Genomic DNA, 14,010 nt, shown 5'->3' on the forward strand with positions numbered 1-14,010 from the left:
CGTTATTATTGTTATTAACAGTACATTTTCTTACGGCCAGTAGAGACAAAGTAAGTAAAGTTCTCACTTAAAAATACAAGTAGCAAATTTATTTTATGTATTATTATGATAAGCATTACATTTTTACTAAAAAATATTAAAAGTCTTATGAAAAGACACAAAGGAAGTACCAGCTTAAGCCATATGCTTAGAAAAATAGAAATTTGTTTAAAGGGTTGTTGTGCCCGTAAACCTATAAGAGAGCGCAAAGTTCATTAAAAGATAACAAGCCACAGGTTGGTAGTTACAGATGTTTTAAGGCTGTCAGCAGTATCCTCATGGGCCCTAAGTAAAAGACAAGATAATCAAGCACAGGCATAATTAGTTGTTTGCATGTGAGATTGCTGATTTTGCTTACTGGACATTAGTTTTAAGGGAAATAGTAGAAAATAAGTTAATATGAAAAGTTTAAGAAAGTATATAGGCCAATTATTAGTTATAGAAATTAATAGGCCATAACTTATCAAGTTATGGTTCATAATTAGATAAATTATGGACAAACTTATCAAGTTATGGTTCATAGTCAGACAAATTATGGATAATTATGGACAATAACTTGTCAAGTTATAGTTCATAACTAGACAAGTTATGGACGAAAACAATAATTTGGCCTATTTATTAACTTATGTAAACTATTAACCTATTAATTTTAATTCATCTCAAGTCTTTCGTCTATTTATCTCTTTCTCCCTAGTTTTAATATACTTGTGTTGTAGGTAAAGGGAAGTCGAACTAGCTTCAGGATGAGCAAGGTGCCAAGCCAACATGATTGTACATGTATACCCGACCTGTTCGAAGGAGGATTTTTTTTTTTTTTTTTTAAGAAGCACCAGACTATTTTAATAATTATAGGTGTTTAAACAGTTTGAGTATTATTTGTAAATAAATAAATAATGTGTGAAGTTTTGTTTTGAGATTATTATATTTATGTAACATATTATGGAACTAAAGTTTAAGTTTGTTTGAAAATTTTAAAGTCTTGTAATGAGCAGTGTTGTGCTATTTGCGATTAATAACCAATATTGTAATATTTACAGTTATTTATATAGTAATGAAATTTTTAAAGGAGGGTGTTACAGATAAAAATAAAAATGAACTTTATTTTAAGAGATAATTTTAAAAATTGTCCTTTCTATTTTCCTCAGGCACTCTTTAGATCACCATTGCAATGAAGTCCTCTTTTAAGCAGAAAAAAAAGGGGCAATTTTTTAAAATATGTTTTAAAATGGAGTCTTTTTTTTTTTACTCCTAACATTAACTCATATATTTTTACCTTTTAGACTAGAACTAGTAAAGTGGTAAAAATTTTTAAAAATTGTACTTTTAATAAGTCAAGTAATTAAGAAAGTAAATAAAAAAAAATCCAACACTTTGGAGTTTTGATTAGGTGGGTTTTCAGCTTTCAACATATTTATTATTTATTTTATTATTGTCGTTTTTAAAATAATTTTTTCTTTTAAACTTGAAGGTGAATAATTGTTAAACCGCTGCAAACCATAAACCGCAACCACACAATCTAATTAATTAAACTTACACAAAATTCTATGTTAATTAGATAATGAAAAAAAAAATCACCTAACGATGGGACACGGTTTTTTACAACTAGATATAATCATGTCATGTTAAAAAAAAATGATAAATGTAATGAAACCTAATAAAGATCTAGTTAAAAACTATGCTCTGCTAATACGACACTTGCATGATAGGCTTTTTTTTGTTACAAGAAAATATAATGAGCGCTGTCTTAAAAGAAGTGAGTGGTGAGCCCCTAAGTAAATGCCATTAGTATTTAGCTACTTAAAAAAAGAATATTCATTAAAGAAGAATCTCTTTTTTTATTTAGAAAAAAGATTATATATATGTCTAATCTCTAGTGGTAGAGGTGGTTGGTTCCACTCCAATGAACACTTGACTTCCAGATGCCATTGACGTTGACACTGTCGTTGGTTCCTTTTCTTTTTTCTTTTTTTTTTTCTTTCTTTCTTTTCCTATATTTCTTTTTCTCCGCCATGTGTGGCTAAAGTGAAGGAATCACACGGTTTACTTGTAATAAGTAAAGACTTTTTATTCTTAACTTATTGTTTCTCTCCATTTCCCAGTAAAATACTAGTTTGCAAAGTTTAGAATTCGTTCTTTTACAGATTCAAATTTATAATTTAAGTTGGGATGTAATATTTTTTAAAAATTTTAACTCTAGTAAAAAAAGTACAATATGATATTCTCTGAAAGCTTTTAACTTTAAAAATCTAAAATTAAAAACTCAAATGGAAAAAATGAATGACGCTTTAATTGATCAGCCTATAGCTATTAATATATGTTGTAAGGAAAAATCTACATTGCCACGTCAGACAATAAATAGGCGTCACGTGGCCCCTGTCATGCCACGTCAGACAGTAGACAGGCACAGACAGTTGAGGGATTAGCTTTCAAAGATGAGTGCCGTCCCAAGGCTTTTGAAAATAATCCTTGAAGAAACACTCAAGAACAACAAGTTTGTAAGGAGCAACATCCGCGATGGCGGTCGACCGATCAAACAGTCGAATCGAAGATGGTTCCGAAAATACGTAGACTACCGATGGTATGCAAGGATCGACAAGGATGAAGACTCTATCTAGCCACTCAGGCCTAGCGAAAGAGGGTAGCGTGTTCAGTCATCTGACCCCGATCCCGAGAATATCTCCTGAGGTAACATGAAAGAAATCCCTAGATTACGTGTGGACTTGAACAAAGTTAGTGGCCAAAAAAATAATTACTAGCCTATTAGCCGCCCAAAACAGACCAATGGGAAGTCATGAGAAAGTCACAAAGCCGCAATAGTAGACAGAGTAAGTAGATAAATAGTCAAAAAATGTACTGAATAGCTACAATCTTAACTGAGTAGGATGATAGGCTACTTGAAAGAAACTGTTGGGTAACCTTTTGTCTCGGTTTTCTCTAAAATGTAATCTGTGAGATATCATTTGAGAGAACTGAACCTATTATAATCAAAAGAGAAAGAAAAAAGAGAAAATTTTCTAAAAATGGACGTAGCTCTTACATTACATTCATATTCAGAGTATATATAAAATCCATACACGATCAGTTATACTTTTTAAATTGGGATTAAAAATGGCCTATTCTTGTGGACGAAAAATCACAATCAACAATATGGATACAAAGACGGCCAAGCCAAGGTTCATGCTTGGTATCGTCTTCCTATTTCTGTTTTTAAAGACTTATTTCTCATCACAAGGAGTTGATATCATCTCTGAAGGCTATGTACTATCTGGTGATTCAATCCTTCTCTCTGCAGGCGGAGTCTTCCAACTAGGATTCTTCAAACCAGGCCGTGCTCCGAACTACTACGTCGGAATATGGTTCGTCGAAGATCCTTCTCGAATGGCGGTTTGGGTGGCCAATAGAGTGAAGCCTGTCTCACTTTCATCTGAACTGAAAATAACAGATGGCAATTTAGTCCTCTTTGATGTTTGGTCCACAAATTCGAAGAACAACTCCACTACTGTACAAGAGATTCTTCTAGACACCGGAAATTTCGTCTTTAACGACATCGGAACGAATCCAACAACAGCTTTATGGCAAAATTTTGATCATCCTACTGATACGTGGCTACCTGGTGCTAAGATTAAATACAACAAAATGACCAAAAGAAGCCTAGTTTTCACTTCATGGAAGAACTCAGAGGACCCTGCTCCGGGCCTCTTCTCTCTTCAGCTAGAACCGAGTGACAACTCGTTTCGCCTGCTGTGAGCTGTTTTAGGACTTCTGATTTTTTTTTCTTTTTTTTTTTTTGGTTCCCTGGAAAAATGCCTGCCAAGGATTAATCCAGTTCTTCATTGGCTACCTAGGATTACTTTGACGATATTACTCTTCAAGTAAAACTTTAAGCCCCATACTTCAGTGGTTCTTGGTAGGAAGGTATCTCTTAGATCAGTTTTTGGCAATTGATCATATATAATTAAAGTTCTAACTAAATAAATTACCTAAAGCAGTAAATAAATAGGCATAAAAAATTAGTATCGTAGTTCGGTAACCACCTACTTTTGTGAAGCCAAGTTCAGACATTGAATCATACACTAATCCTCAACGATTACAGACATCAATCGGACTAATATAAATAAATACCTTCTCTTTAAAATTTGTTGTCGCTGTATAGAATCATTTAAATGACCTGATTCAGCAAGCACTACTCGTCTTTAAAGCTGTACAGTGAAATCCCTTCGTCTAGCAGGTCGCTCTCTCCTGAAACTTTAACTTCTTCTCCCAAAGAATAATAAACGGCTGAACTCGCTTCAACACTTCAAATCATCTTCTCCAGGAAGCCCTTGGAATGAATGATCTTGAGTTTATAGAACTTCTATTCCCTCTCTTCATGTTGGCACAATCAAAGTCAAATTTAAATTATCTCCACATTTACTCAAAATTAAAACTGTCGCACAATCTGTTCCGTGACTTGTTGCAACATCATCTGATCTTAAATTTAAAATCCGAACTCAACAATTTTACTTTGATAATCTCTGCTCTGTCATCACATATATCTTCTGCATATTATCTTTTATAAAAAAATGCACAACTTGAAACTTTTATCTTGTTCAGATCAAATCTTATTTTTAATTAAATTTTAATTCAATTCAATTTAAACTAGGATTATCTCATCAAATCTTCTTTAAAACTTTGACTCATTGTTTTTATTTTTTCAGCAACTTATCTTCTCTAAAACTCATCACTTCATCTTGAAATTCAAATACTTTGATCAGATAAATTTACTTAACACGTCACTATATTTTCAAACCTGTTTTTTAAATTTTTCTAAAAAAATTGTTGTCAAAAATTGTCAATTAAAATCCTAACAGTATCCGACATTTCGGAGAATTAAAAAACTTTCTTTGATAACAGACTTTTGCGTGCATTTGTTAAGTGACAGTTTCTGTGTTGAATGCGTTCAATTCCGCAATCTTTCAATGAACAAGCTATCCTTTAAATAAATAAATAAAAACAGATTTTTTTTTTTTTTTAGAAGAAGGTATCCTTTTAATTAAACCTTTTTTCCAAGCTCCTTTTTCTTATGTGTTTTGGGAGGCATTTCAACAGATTTGTGCTAGTCCTAAATGAAATAAATCTGGAACTGATGAATGATGATGACATAAATTAGATTTGGAATTGAACTTCTCTAGAGGGTGTACAAAGGAAATATTTTATGTTGGGAGTAACTTGATTAACTAATGTGCTTTCTAAGGTCTAAGCTCTTTTTCTTTTTCTATTTTTATTATTATTATTTTTAATAGAACTTTTTAAGGTTTAAGTTAGTTGTAATTGTAAATAACCAACTTTAACTGAGCCACCCCTGATTATCAGTTGTGGGTCCCATCTCAGATCTGGATCCATCTCTCTCTATTTCCATTACCCGTTTGTTTTCTGTATTCATCCCTGATTCTGAATCATGATTCATGATTCTCTACAGTGTTTTCTCTCACAAAAAATACATGTAAAACGAGAATAGTTCTGAATCATGATTCTGAATACACGAACCAAACGAACACTAAGAATGGGAAAATCTGTTCCAGTTAGTAAAGCATCCAATGGTACCATATTAGATCATCTATCCAGTCGGCTTTGGGCCACACTTGGATTGTTATGCAAATTATGATTGTCTCCTTTGCGAAAAGTTATTCCCACTATGCTCAACCATAATGACCAAAATGCCAATTCTTGTCTTGACCAACAATTAAAAGCTAAGTTCTTTGGGAGACAAAGTTTCGCATTTTAAGCAACAAACAGTTTCATTTTTGGGCATGGAGAAATTGGTCATTAGGCTCATTTTCCCAAACCGGTGGTTATGATCAAAACAGAAAAAATTTAGGCAGTGACATGAAATGGGAAAGGTGTCAAAGGCAAATGAGAAATGTAGAATTAAGGGAATTGGATGTTTTAGTTCCACCTGCTATATTTGCATGAATTTGCATTATTAGTTGCATGGGGGACAAGAAGATGGAGCCATGGATGGGCCAATCTTTGCTTTTCTTCTTCTTTTTCTGCTTGTTTTTGTTGAGGTTGTAGATATCAGAGATAATGAAAAGAAAGCAAGTGAGAAATAGATTGAACTGGACAGGTACTTATGGACAAAAAACCTATATTCCTAGCCACTTCATTCCTAACCGAGTATCCTAAACCATTATTACGTCTCCTTTTTTTTTCATTCTCTTTTTTTTTTTTTGTTGCTACTGTATTTTCATTCTATCTTAGACTTATATAAGTGAATGGATTATTAGGGGTAATTACATAAATATACCTCCTAGTTTCTATTTTTTGTCAATTTATTTTTCTATTTTTAAAAATACAAAGATCTCTATCTTTTAGATTTCGAAAGTATGTTTTAATTTTACCCCTCGTTAATCTTTTACGCCACAAACGAAACAAAAAGACAAAAATACTCTTGAATCGTGTTTGAAAAATGTTTTAAATAATTAAAACATTAAAACCATAAATACAAAACACAATTTTTTTTTTTTTCAAAGGAAAGTAGATGATATATCGCCCATGATGTGTTTGAAGGAAAATATAAAAAGTTTCTTAAAATATTTTTCAGAAACTACTTAATGTTATTTTTGTCTTTCTGCTTAGTTTTTATATTTTTGTCCAACGAGTGTAGAAGGGATGAAATTAGAACATATTTTTAACATTAAAAGATATCTTTATAGTTTCTAAAAATAGAAGAACAACTTGGGAAAAATTTAAAACTAGAAGGTATTCCAATTATTTATAATTGATGAATGAGTGAAAGACATGTATAATGTATGAGCAGTTTCTGATTAGGATTTGCCACAAAAACTGTGAATTTAGTGACTTTACTAATGATCAGATTTTTGACATGTACTGTACGTAATTATTCCTTGCATAAGTACAAAATAAATTCAGGGATAGCTATTCATTTCTTGAATGCCAGATGATGTAACAATAAACGCAAATCTCCTCCTTTCATGCAACACCGTTATATTATAAATCTACAAATCAATAAAACACCATTATAGTGTACTGGGTTGTAATTCTAGATATCATAACGCCGATATCAAAAACCAAAACTCAAGCCTTGTAATCCATTGAAGATCGTATTGCCAATATAATCGCAATAACTATTTGGCTTTACAAGAGATACTCACACGAATTTCACATCACATAAAGAAAAAATATGAGAAAAAAATAGAAAGCATAGAGATCAAGCATGATCTCTATCTACAAACAAACGTAAAATTACAAAATATATGTTAAAATAAAAAATTCTTCCAACGAGAATAATACTCTGTATATAATTTTAGCGAAATCTAATAAAAAAAATTAAGGAGACATTTAGTTCATGAATTATAATTATGAGATTATAATTATTTTTGATTTACGTGTATTTTTTATGAGAGAAAATACTGTAACAAACTACAAATTATAATTTGAATCGGAGTATAAATTTCCCAACCAAACAACTCTTAACTGTTTAAGACTAGTATTGATATCTGATAAGATTTTTTTTTTGGGTTTTTTTTTTTTTTTTTTCAAATCACGGAAATCCCCAAAAAAGCAAGATTGGAGATAATGGTCATTACAAGAATTTATAATCATCAACACTTATAAAAAGCCACAAACACCTCGAACGAACACACATAAAAAAACTACAAAGTTATTATGTATAAAAGCGAAAGTCCAACTCCAAAGGCATTAGCACACGATCCCATGACGGAAGAAACGACGACAACCATCATGGCAGCACTTGCCACCCTCACCCAATCCCAGCTCTCAGATCTCACCGCCTCCATCTCCTCCGACGTTCACCTCCACCGCCGCCGCCTCTCCGCCGTTCTCTCCTCCCCACATCTCTTCTCCCTCACCCTTCAACGCCTCCGCCTCCTCTCCCTCCCCGACAAGACCCTCCTCATCGCCAAACACCTTCTCTCCTCCCTCCACCACCTTACCCTCCACTATAACAAGTGTCACTCCGCCGTACTCAAGCCCCGTGACCTCGATGCCGTCCTCGTCCTCCTCCTCCTCTGCGATGTCCGCCAACACAGCCCCGAAGCCCTCGAAACTCCGCCGTTTCGATGGCGGGAAGTCCTCGGCAGCGTCTACGCGAGGGGGATGCTGAGTACGGCCGGGTACGGCATTGGATCGGCGGCAGCGCTGCTTCCGTACATCGAGACGGCGGCGAGGTGTCTGAGGTTCGTGGGGAATTATAATGTTAATAGTAATAGTACTGTTGTCGGGAGAGAGACGGCGGCGACAGTGGCGGCAGTGGTGGCGCTGCCGTCGGTGGGCGGCGGAGGAGGGGAGGAGTGCGTGATATGTAGGGAGGAGATGAGGGAAGGGAGGGATGTGTGTGGGTTGCCATGTCAGCACAAGTTCCATTGGAGGTGTGTTCTGCCGTGGCTGAGGAGGAGGAACACGTGTCCCTGTTGCCGGTTTCGGCTTCCCACTGATGATGTGTTTGGGGAGATCCAACGGCTGTGGGACATCGTGGTCAAGATGAGTGGGGTAGGCAAGGAGTTGATCAGTTGATATTCTAAAATTCTTCTTATAGATTGATTACACGTGTCGCGATCCGATGGCATGTGGGCCATGATGGGGTGTGCGACTGTAATATCTTGGTTAGTTGTAGATGTATATGGTGGTGGACTAATGGTGCAAGATGATTGGGCTCTCTATTTTTGGACTGATAAAGACACCTATGGTTCTGGGTATGGATGAATCAGCAGTGTATTCTGGATTTTTCTTTTTTCTTTTTTTCTTTTTTGGGTTTCCTTTTCTTCTCTTTGTATTTTGTCTTTTGATAGAAACATTGTAATAATCTATATTGACGTGGGATTTCGTAGATTCACTAGTCAATAACTCTGAAGAACCAAATTTTTGCAGATATTTTTGTTTGTCTAATGTCCAAATTTAGCGGTAATCACTCTATGAGTTAATATTGATCACTTCAGACTATCTCTATCTTAAAATATCTGGTCGCAGCCTCACAGGACTTAGGAAAAACATTCAGGGAAATCAGCAGAATTTAGTTAGAGGCACATAACAAACTTTATACAATGCAAGCCAATTCAAAGAAGGCGAAAAGAAAAGCATAGATGTAACTTGTTGTTTGGAAAAATTAGTTAAATAACCGTTTTTACCACATCTTTTCATAAATGACCGATCTTTTTTCATTTTTACGAAAGTGATCGTTTTATTTACAGGAGTCAATTAATGATTGATTACAATTAATCAATAAGTGATTAATTATAATTAATCAATGAGTGATTAATCTATTCATTATAAATTTATCAATTGTTTATCTTTAATATACCTGTAATTTATTAATTAATTACTAATTAGTTTTAGTTACTTATTAACTGATATTGATTAATAATGAAGAATTTTTGAATTAATCAGTGATAAATTAAAATCAATTATTGATAGACCGTTTAGTCAATCAGTAATTAACCGCTAAGGCAATCAATGATTGACCACTAAGTAAATAAAAACAACCATATTTACAATTTTGCAAAACGTTACCCTTAATAAAAAAATCCTTCAAAAAAGCCATTTGTGTTCAAATTAAGAAAGCATTCTAGTTAATATAACTTCTCATAAGCACTTAAGACAGAGGGTGTGTTCTTGTTACAAGGCTATATCCTTGCCACAGGTGGCGGCAGCATCAGCATTGCAGAAAAAACACATGTCTAAGTCTCTCTTAGTCACAGCCTAAGGTTTGAATTCCCACGTTCTCACTGAAAGGTGTTACAGTCTTAAAGTGGCAATACTCTGCTTATAGCGCATATAAGGGGCCAGTACCAGACGGGTAAATTCTGAATTCTGAACCGGTAGAGAATAGATTTAGATCCTTCATTCTTACAAACTAATAGAACCAACTGACTCCTTTTATAGGCGTCAGGTTAGGATGTGACGACACAAATAAGCTTTTTTTATTACCAAAAAAAATAAGGAAATATATTTTATTGTAGTACCCACAAAACTCTTTCAGCTTCAGCAATTTTCTTAGCTAAAATAAATTATTCATGCAGAATTTCACTTAGACATAAACTTCCAGAGATGAGTGGCCCAAATCAAAGCTTCCGAGAATGTAAGAATAATCGGGTGAGTTGGGGACATACCATTCCTGTGAGACAGGCATACGCATAGACCCTTTTTGTAGAAAATTTTGTGAAATACCATTTTAACAAAATAAAGGAACAATTTTAAGGTTTCGTCTCTCAAATTTGTGCCAGTTGCAATTTTCTGAAGGCTTGACGTTCTAGATGATTTGTTCTAATTATTTTGGGAGTTTCTCCGATAGTTTGCTCTATTGGTAGTTCTAATTTTTGACTGTTAAATTTAATTAAAATTGCATCAAATTAAAAAAAATATACTGAACAGACAGATTCTAGTACAATTAAAAAGTAAGGGACTATTAGTAGCTTATTTTTGTAAGGACTACAAGAGAAAATCTCAATTATTTATGTTATTTGATTTTCACTTATATTGCACTTTGCGTAATAACTATATCCGTACTACACATCCCCTGCGTTCGAATTATATTTCGAGAAAATTGTATTTCTGGATTATCATTTAGAGACTCGGAGCATATTTGTATTGTACTATATTGAAAACTTTGACTTGATTAATGCAGCTTTTATCTATTTAATCGTAATTAGTCACGAGGCCAGTTTTGGGTCGTGACAGTCAAATAGTGATAAATATATCGTCTTTCACTTCATGTTGACGACAATTGATCCGTAGATCTCAGTAAATCCATATTCTTTGCTTCGGCATTGACTAACAAATTAAAGAGGGAAGCAATAATTTTATGTTGTTTTCATTATGGAGAGAAAAAGAACATGAAGTAGGGTAACCAAAAAAAAAAAAAAAAACTATGATAATCAACGGTGTTAATAGTTTGAAAAGAAAAAAAAAATCACGTTACAAAAGAGCAAGACATTGAGGAAATCAAGTAATTAGTTAATGTGATTAGCAGGCAATGAGATTTCAAATTTACTTGGCCCCGGAAAAAAAAATTCGTGGCTAACCGAGTAGCTTTGGAAGCATGTGTAAAAGCTCGTAATGAGGGATGTGATCTTGTTCTTGAGGGTAATAAAATTATTGGTGAGGTTACTTTTGCTGGAGGAGATGCGGAAAAAGAAAGTATGCAAGAGCATGAGATAGAGAGAAATGGGGAGTCAGAGTACGTATGTTTATGGGTCTGTTTCAGATTAAGATGAGTCTTAAATGTGTTGGGCATAATTCTGAACAAGGGCAAGGGCATTTATTGCCAATTTCATTGCTTTTTGCTAAGAAAAGTCTCCTTAGATTAGTCAATGTTCCCTTAGATTATGTTGTTAAAAAATCTTAAAATATTCTAAAGAAGAGACTAATAATGTTTTTGTAATGGTCTTTTGATTCTTGTGTAAAAAAAAAAAAAAAAAAAAAAAAAAAAGGTATATTTAAAAACGATGACGTTTTGCTTTGCATGGTGCAGTATACCTAATCCACTCGAACACTTAAAGAAAATGGATGGTCTTGAATTAAGCTAATTTTCCAGTCATCTCATATACATCGTCACAAAAATTAAAATTAAAAGGGGACTCACACTCACTTTTTTAAATATATTTTTTTCAAACACTAGAAAAAATAAGACCACAGAAAAATAAAGGTGTTTATATACTTTTTTGCTTGTGATAAAGGTCGATATGACATTATAATAGAAATACTAGTTTAAGCCAATGTCTAGTAGCTTGATCTTTTTGGAAAAAAAATAGCTCTCTTGAGCAGTATCACAAACTTTACTAGAGTTGGTAGGCCTTTCATGAGCTGGTTCCGAAGACGCCATTTGAAGGGTCAACGCGTTCGAGAGCAGTCAGGCATTTGGTTGAAACTTGTAAGGAAGCAAAAGAGCTTGCTGGTCATGTTTTGCCACTTACCAGCTGCAGATCCTCAAGTAAAGTGGAAAGTTCAACCAGTTTGGTGTGCGGCGGCCAAAAGAATATGGATGACAGAGCAAGCACCATTTCCCAGTTAGTAAATCGCCTTCTATCTTATATCTTCTTGATCATTACCTTATCATATTGCTCTTGTCAGCTATTTTGCTCTGCTAGAGATATCATTGAACATGACACTCCGATTCGGGATAATGGAGAGACTCTTGTCTCAGCTGGAGGAAAATTTGAACTGGGATTTTTTACCCCTAATGGAAGCTCTAATGGGACCCGATATGTTGGAATATGGCACAAATTTTCTCCGGATACAGTTGTATGGGTTGCCAACAGAGACTATCCACTTTTCAGCTCCACTGGGGTTTTTGGAGTCCATAAAGATGGTAACCTCCATGTATTAGACAACAGTACTGGAAATTCTTGTTGGTCAACTGGGCTTGATTCATCCAGGTCCCCAAACCGTACAGTGAAGCTCATGGATTCAGGAAATTTGGAGTTAAAAGAAGGTAGTCAGCTGGGGAAGAGTTTGTGGGAGAGCTTTAAAAATCCAACCAATACGTTTCTACCGCACATGAAGATGGATGCGGACTTGAAATTGACTTCATGGAAAGAAGAAAATGATCCGGGGATAGGAAACTTCATTTTCAAGCAAGAGAGTGAAGGAGAAAACGAGTTTATCACGACAAAAAAATCAATTCCATACTGGAAAAGTGGAGGTAAATTTGCTACCTCAGATAAGATGCCTGCTGCAGTAGTTGGCATACTATTAAATTCCACCTCTAAATCAACCTCACGCTTTCGAACACTAATGATAGTGCTTAAATTTGATGGGAATATTACATTCCAGTACTGGGATACAGACAGAAAGGCTTGGGTTCCAATATGGTCGGAACCAAGAGATCGCTGTAATACCTATTATGCTTGTGGAGACTTTGGCAGCTGCAGTATTAACAATAATGGGTTGACTTGCAAATGCTTAACAGGATTCAAACCCAGCATCCCAGAGAAGTGGAATTCTAGTGATTTTTCAGGTGGCTGCACCAGAGGAACTAAATTGTGCGGTGAAAATGACAAGTTCTTGAGCTTCAAGATGAGGAACATGGGAAACCCCGAATCGTCAGGATCCCTGCCTAACAACGAAACAGATTGTAGGCATGAGTGCGTTGGCAATTGCCAATGCCAGGCTTATTTGTTTCAGGCAGCCAAAAGCAGCAAGCAGAGGGGGAGTTCTAGTTCTAGCACCGGCTCCTGCTCAATATGGCTCAGACAACTACACGATCTCCAAGAGGAGTATGCCGATGGTGGCTACAACCTCTCTGTCCGCGTAGCCTTGTCAGATTTAGGTACTGTAACCACTTGGTTTTTCAATATGCTTGAATTTTTGCAGTTGTTATATTTGTTCCTGCTTTACTCATATTGGTCAACATGCGACAGTGTTCTTAAACTGAATAAACATCTCTATTCACCCAAAGAAATAAATATGGTCCCTTATCAAAATTTTAATGACATTAAAAATGCAGAATCAACAGTAAGAAACTGCAATCCTTGTGGCACAAGTATAGTTCCTTATCCCTTGAGCACTGGACCAGATTGTGGTGATCCTATGTGTGACGACCCTCCTATGAGGCCGCCACTGTAACTTAAACTTTAACTTGTACTTACTGGGGTTTCTTAAAATTTGCGGAACATTTTTTTTTTTTAATATAAGAAAGAATACTTTCATAATTTGTAACAATAATTTCAAATAAGTGAATCACTAAATTTCTTAAAGCTTTTCTTAATTTCAGTTAAGATAAAACGTTCTAAAAATATCTTTCAAACAGAGCAGCATTTGAACTCTTATTTCAAATGCTCTTTAAAAGTCTTTCTAAAACTAGCCAATTCAATCGGGCCATTTAATTTTGACTTTAAAACGGATTTCGTGAGAAATCTTAAATTCAAGTACATCTTAAAGCCCTTTTAAAATCAATCATTTAAATCGTCATGTTTAAAATTTATTTATTTGTTGCATGCTCTGTTGCAACGTTCT

General features: G+C 34.6%; 2 protein-coding genes across 2 annotated transcripts in view; both read left to right on the forward strand.

Annotated features, from left to right (window-relative positions):
• Positions 1–7,703: 7,703 nt before the first annotated feature.
• Positions 7,704–8,889, forward strand: LOC21392083 (E3 ubiquitin-protein ligase SGR9, amyloplastic). Its single transcript, XM_010096886.2, has one exon. It carries the CDS (start codon positions 7,708–7,710, stop codon positions 8,572–8,574), a length of 867 nt encoding a protein of 288 aa, XP_010095188.2. The 5' UTR covers positions 7,704–7,707; the 3' UTR covers positions 8,575–8,889.
• A 3,144-nt stretch (positions 8,890–12,033) lies between these two features.
• The window catches only part of LOC21392084 (G-type lectin S-receptor-like serine/threonine-protein kinase At4g03230), a 23,599-nt gene continuing 21,622 nt past the window's right edge, over positions 12,034–14,010 (forward strand). The window contains exons 1-2 of the mRNA XM_024164802.1: positions 12,034–13,324; positions 13,502–13,586. Coding sequence (XP_024020570.1) covers positions 12,034–13,324; positions 13,502–13,586 — 1,376 coding nt within the window. The remainder of the gene's footprint in view (positions 13,325–13,501; positions 13,587–14,010) is intronic.

Source organism: Morus notabilis, unplaced genomic scaffold (genome assembly GCF_000414095.1).
Source record: "Morus notabilis unplaced genomic scaffold, ASM41409v2 Scaffold635, whole genome shotgun sequence".
NCBI classification, from domain to species: domain Eukaryota; kingdom Viridiplantae; phylum Streptophyta; class Magnoliopsida; order Rosales; family Moraceae; genus Morus; species Morus notabilis.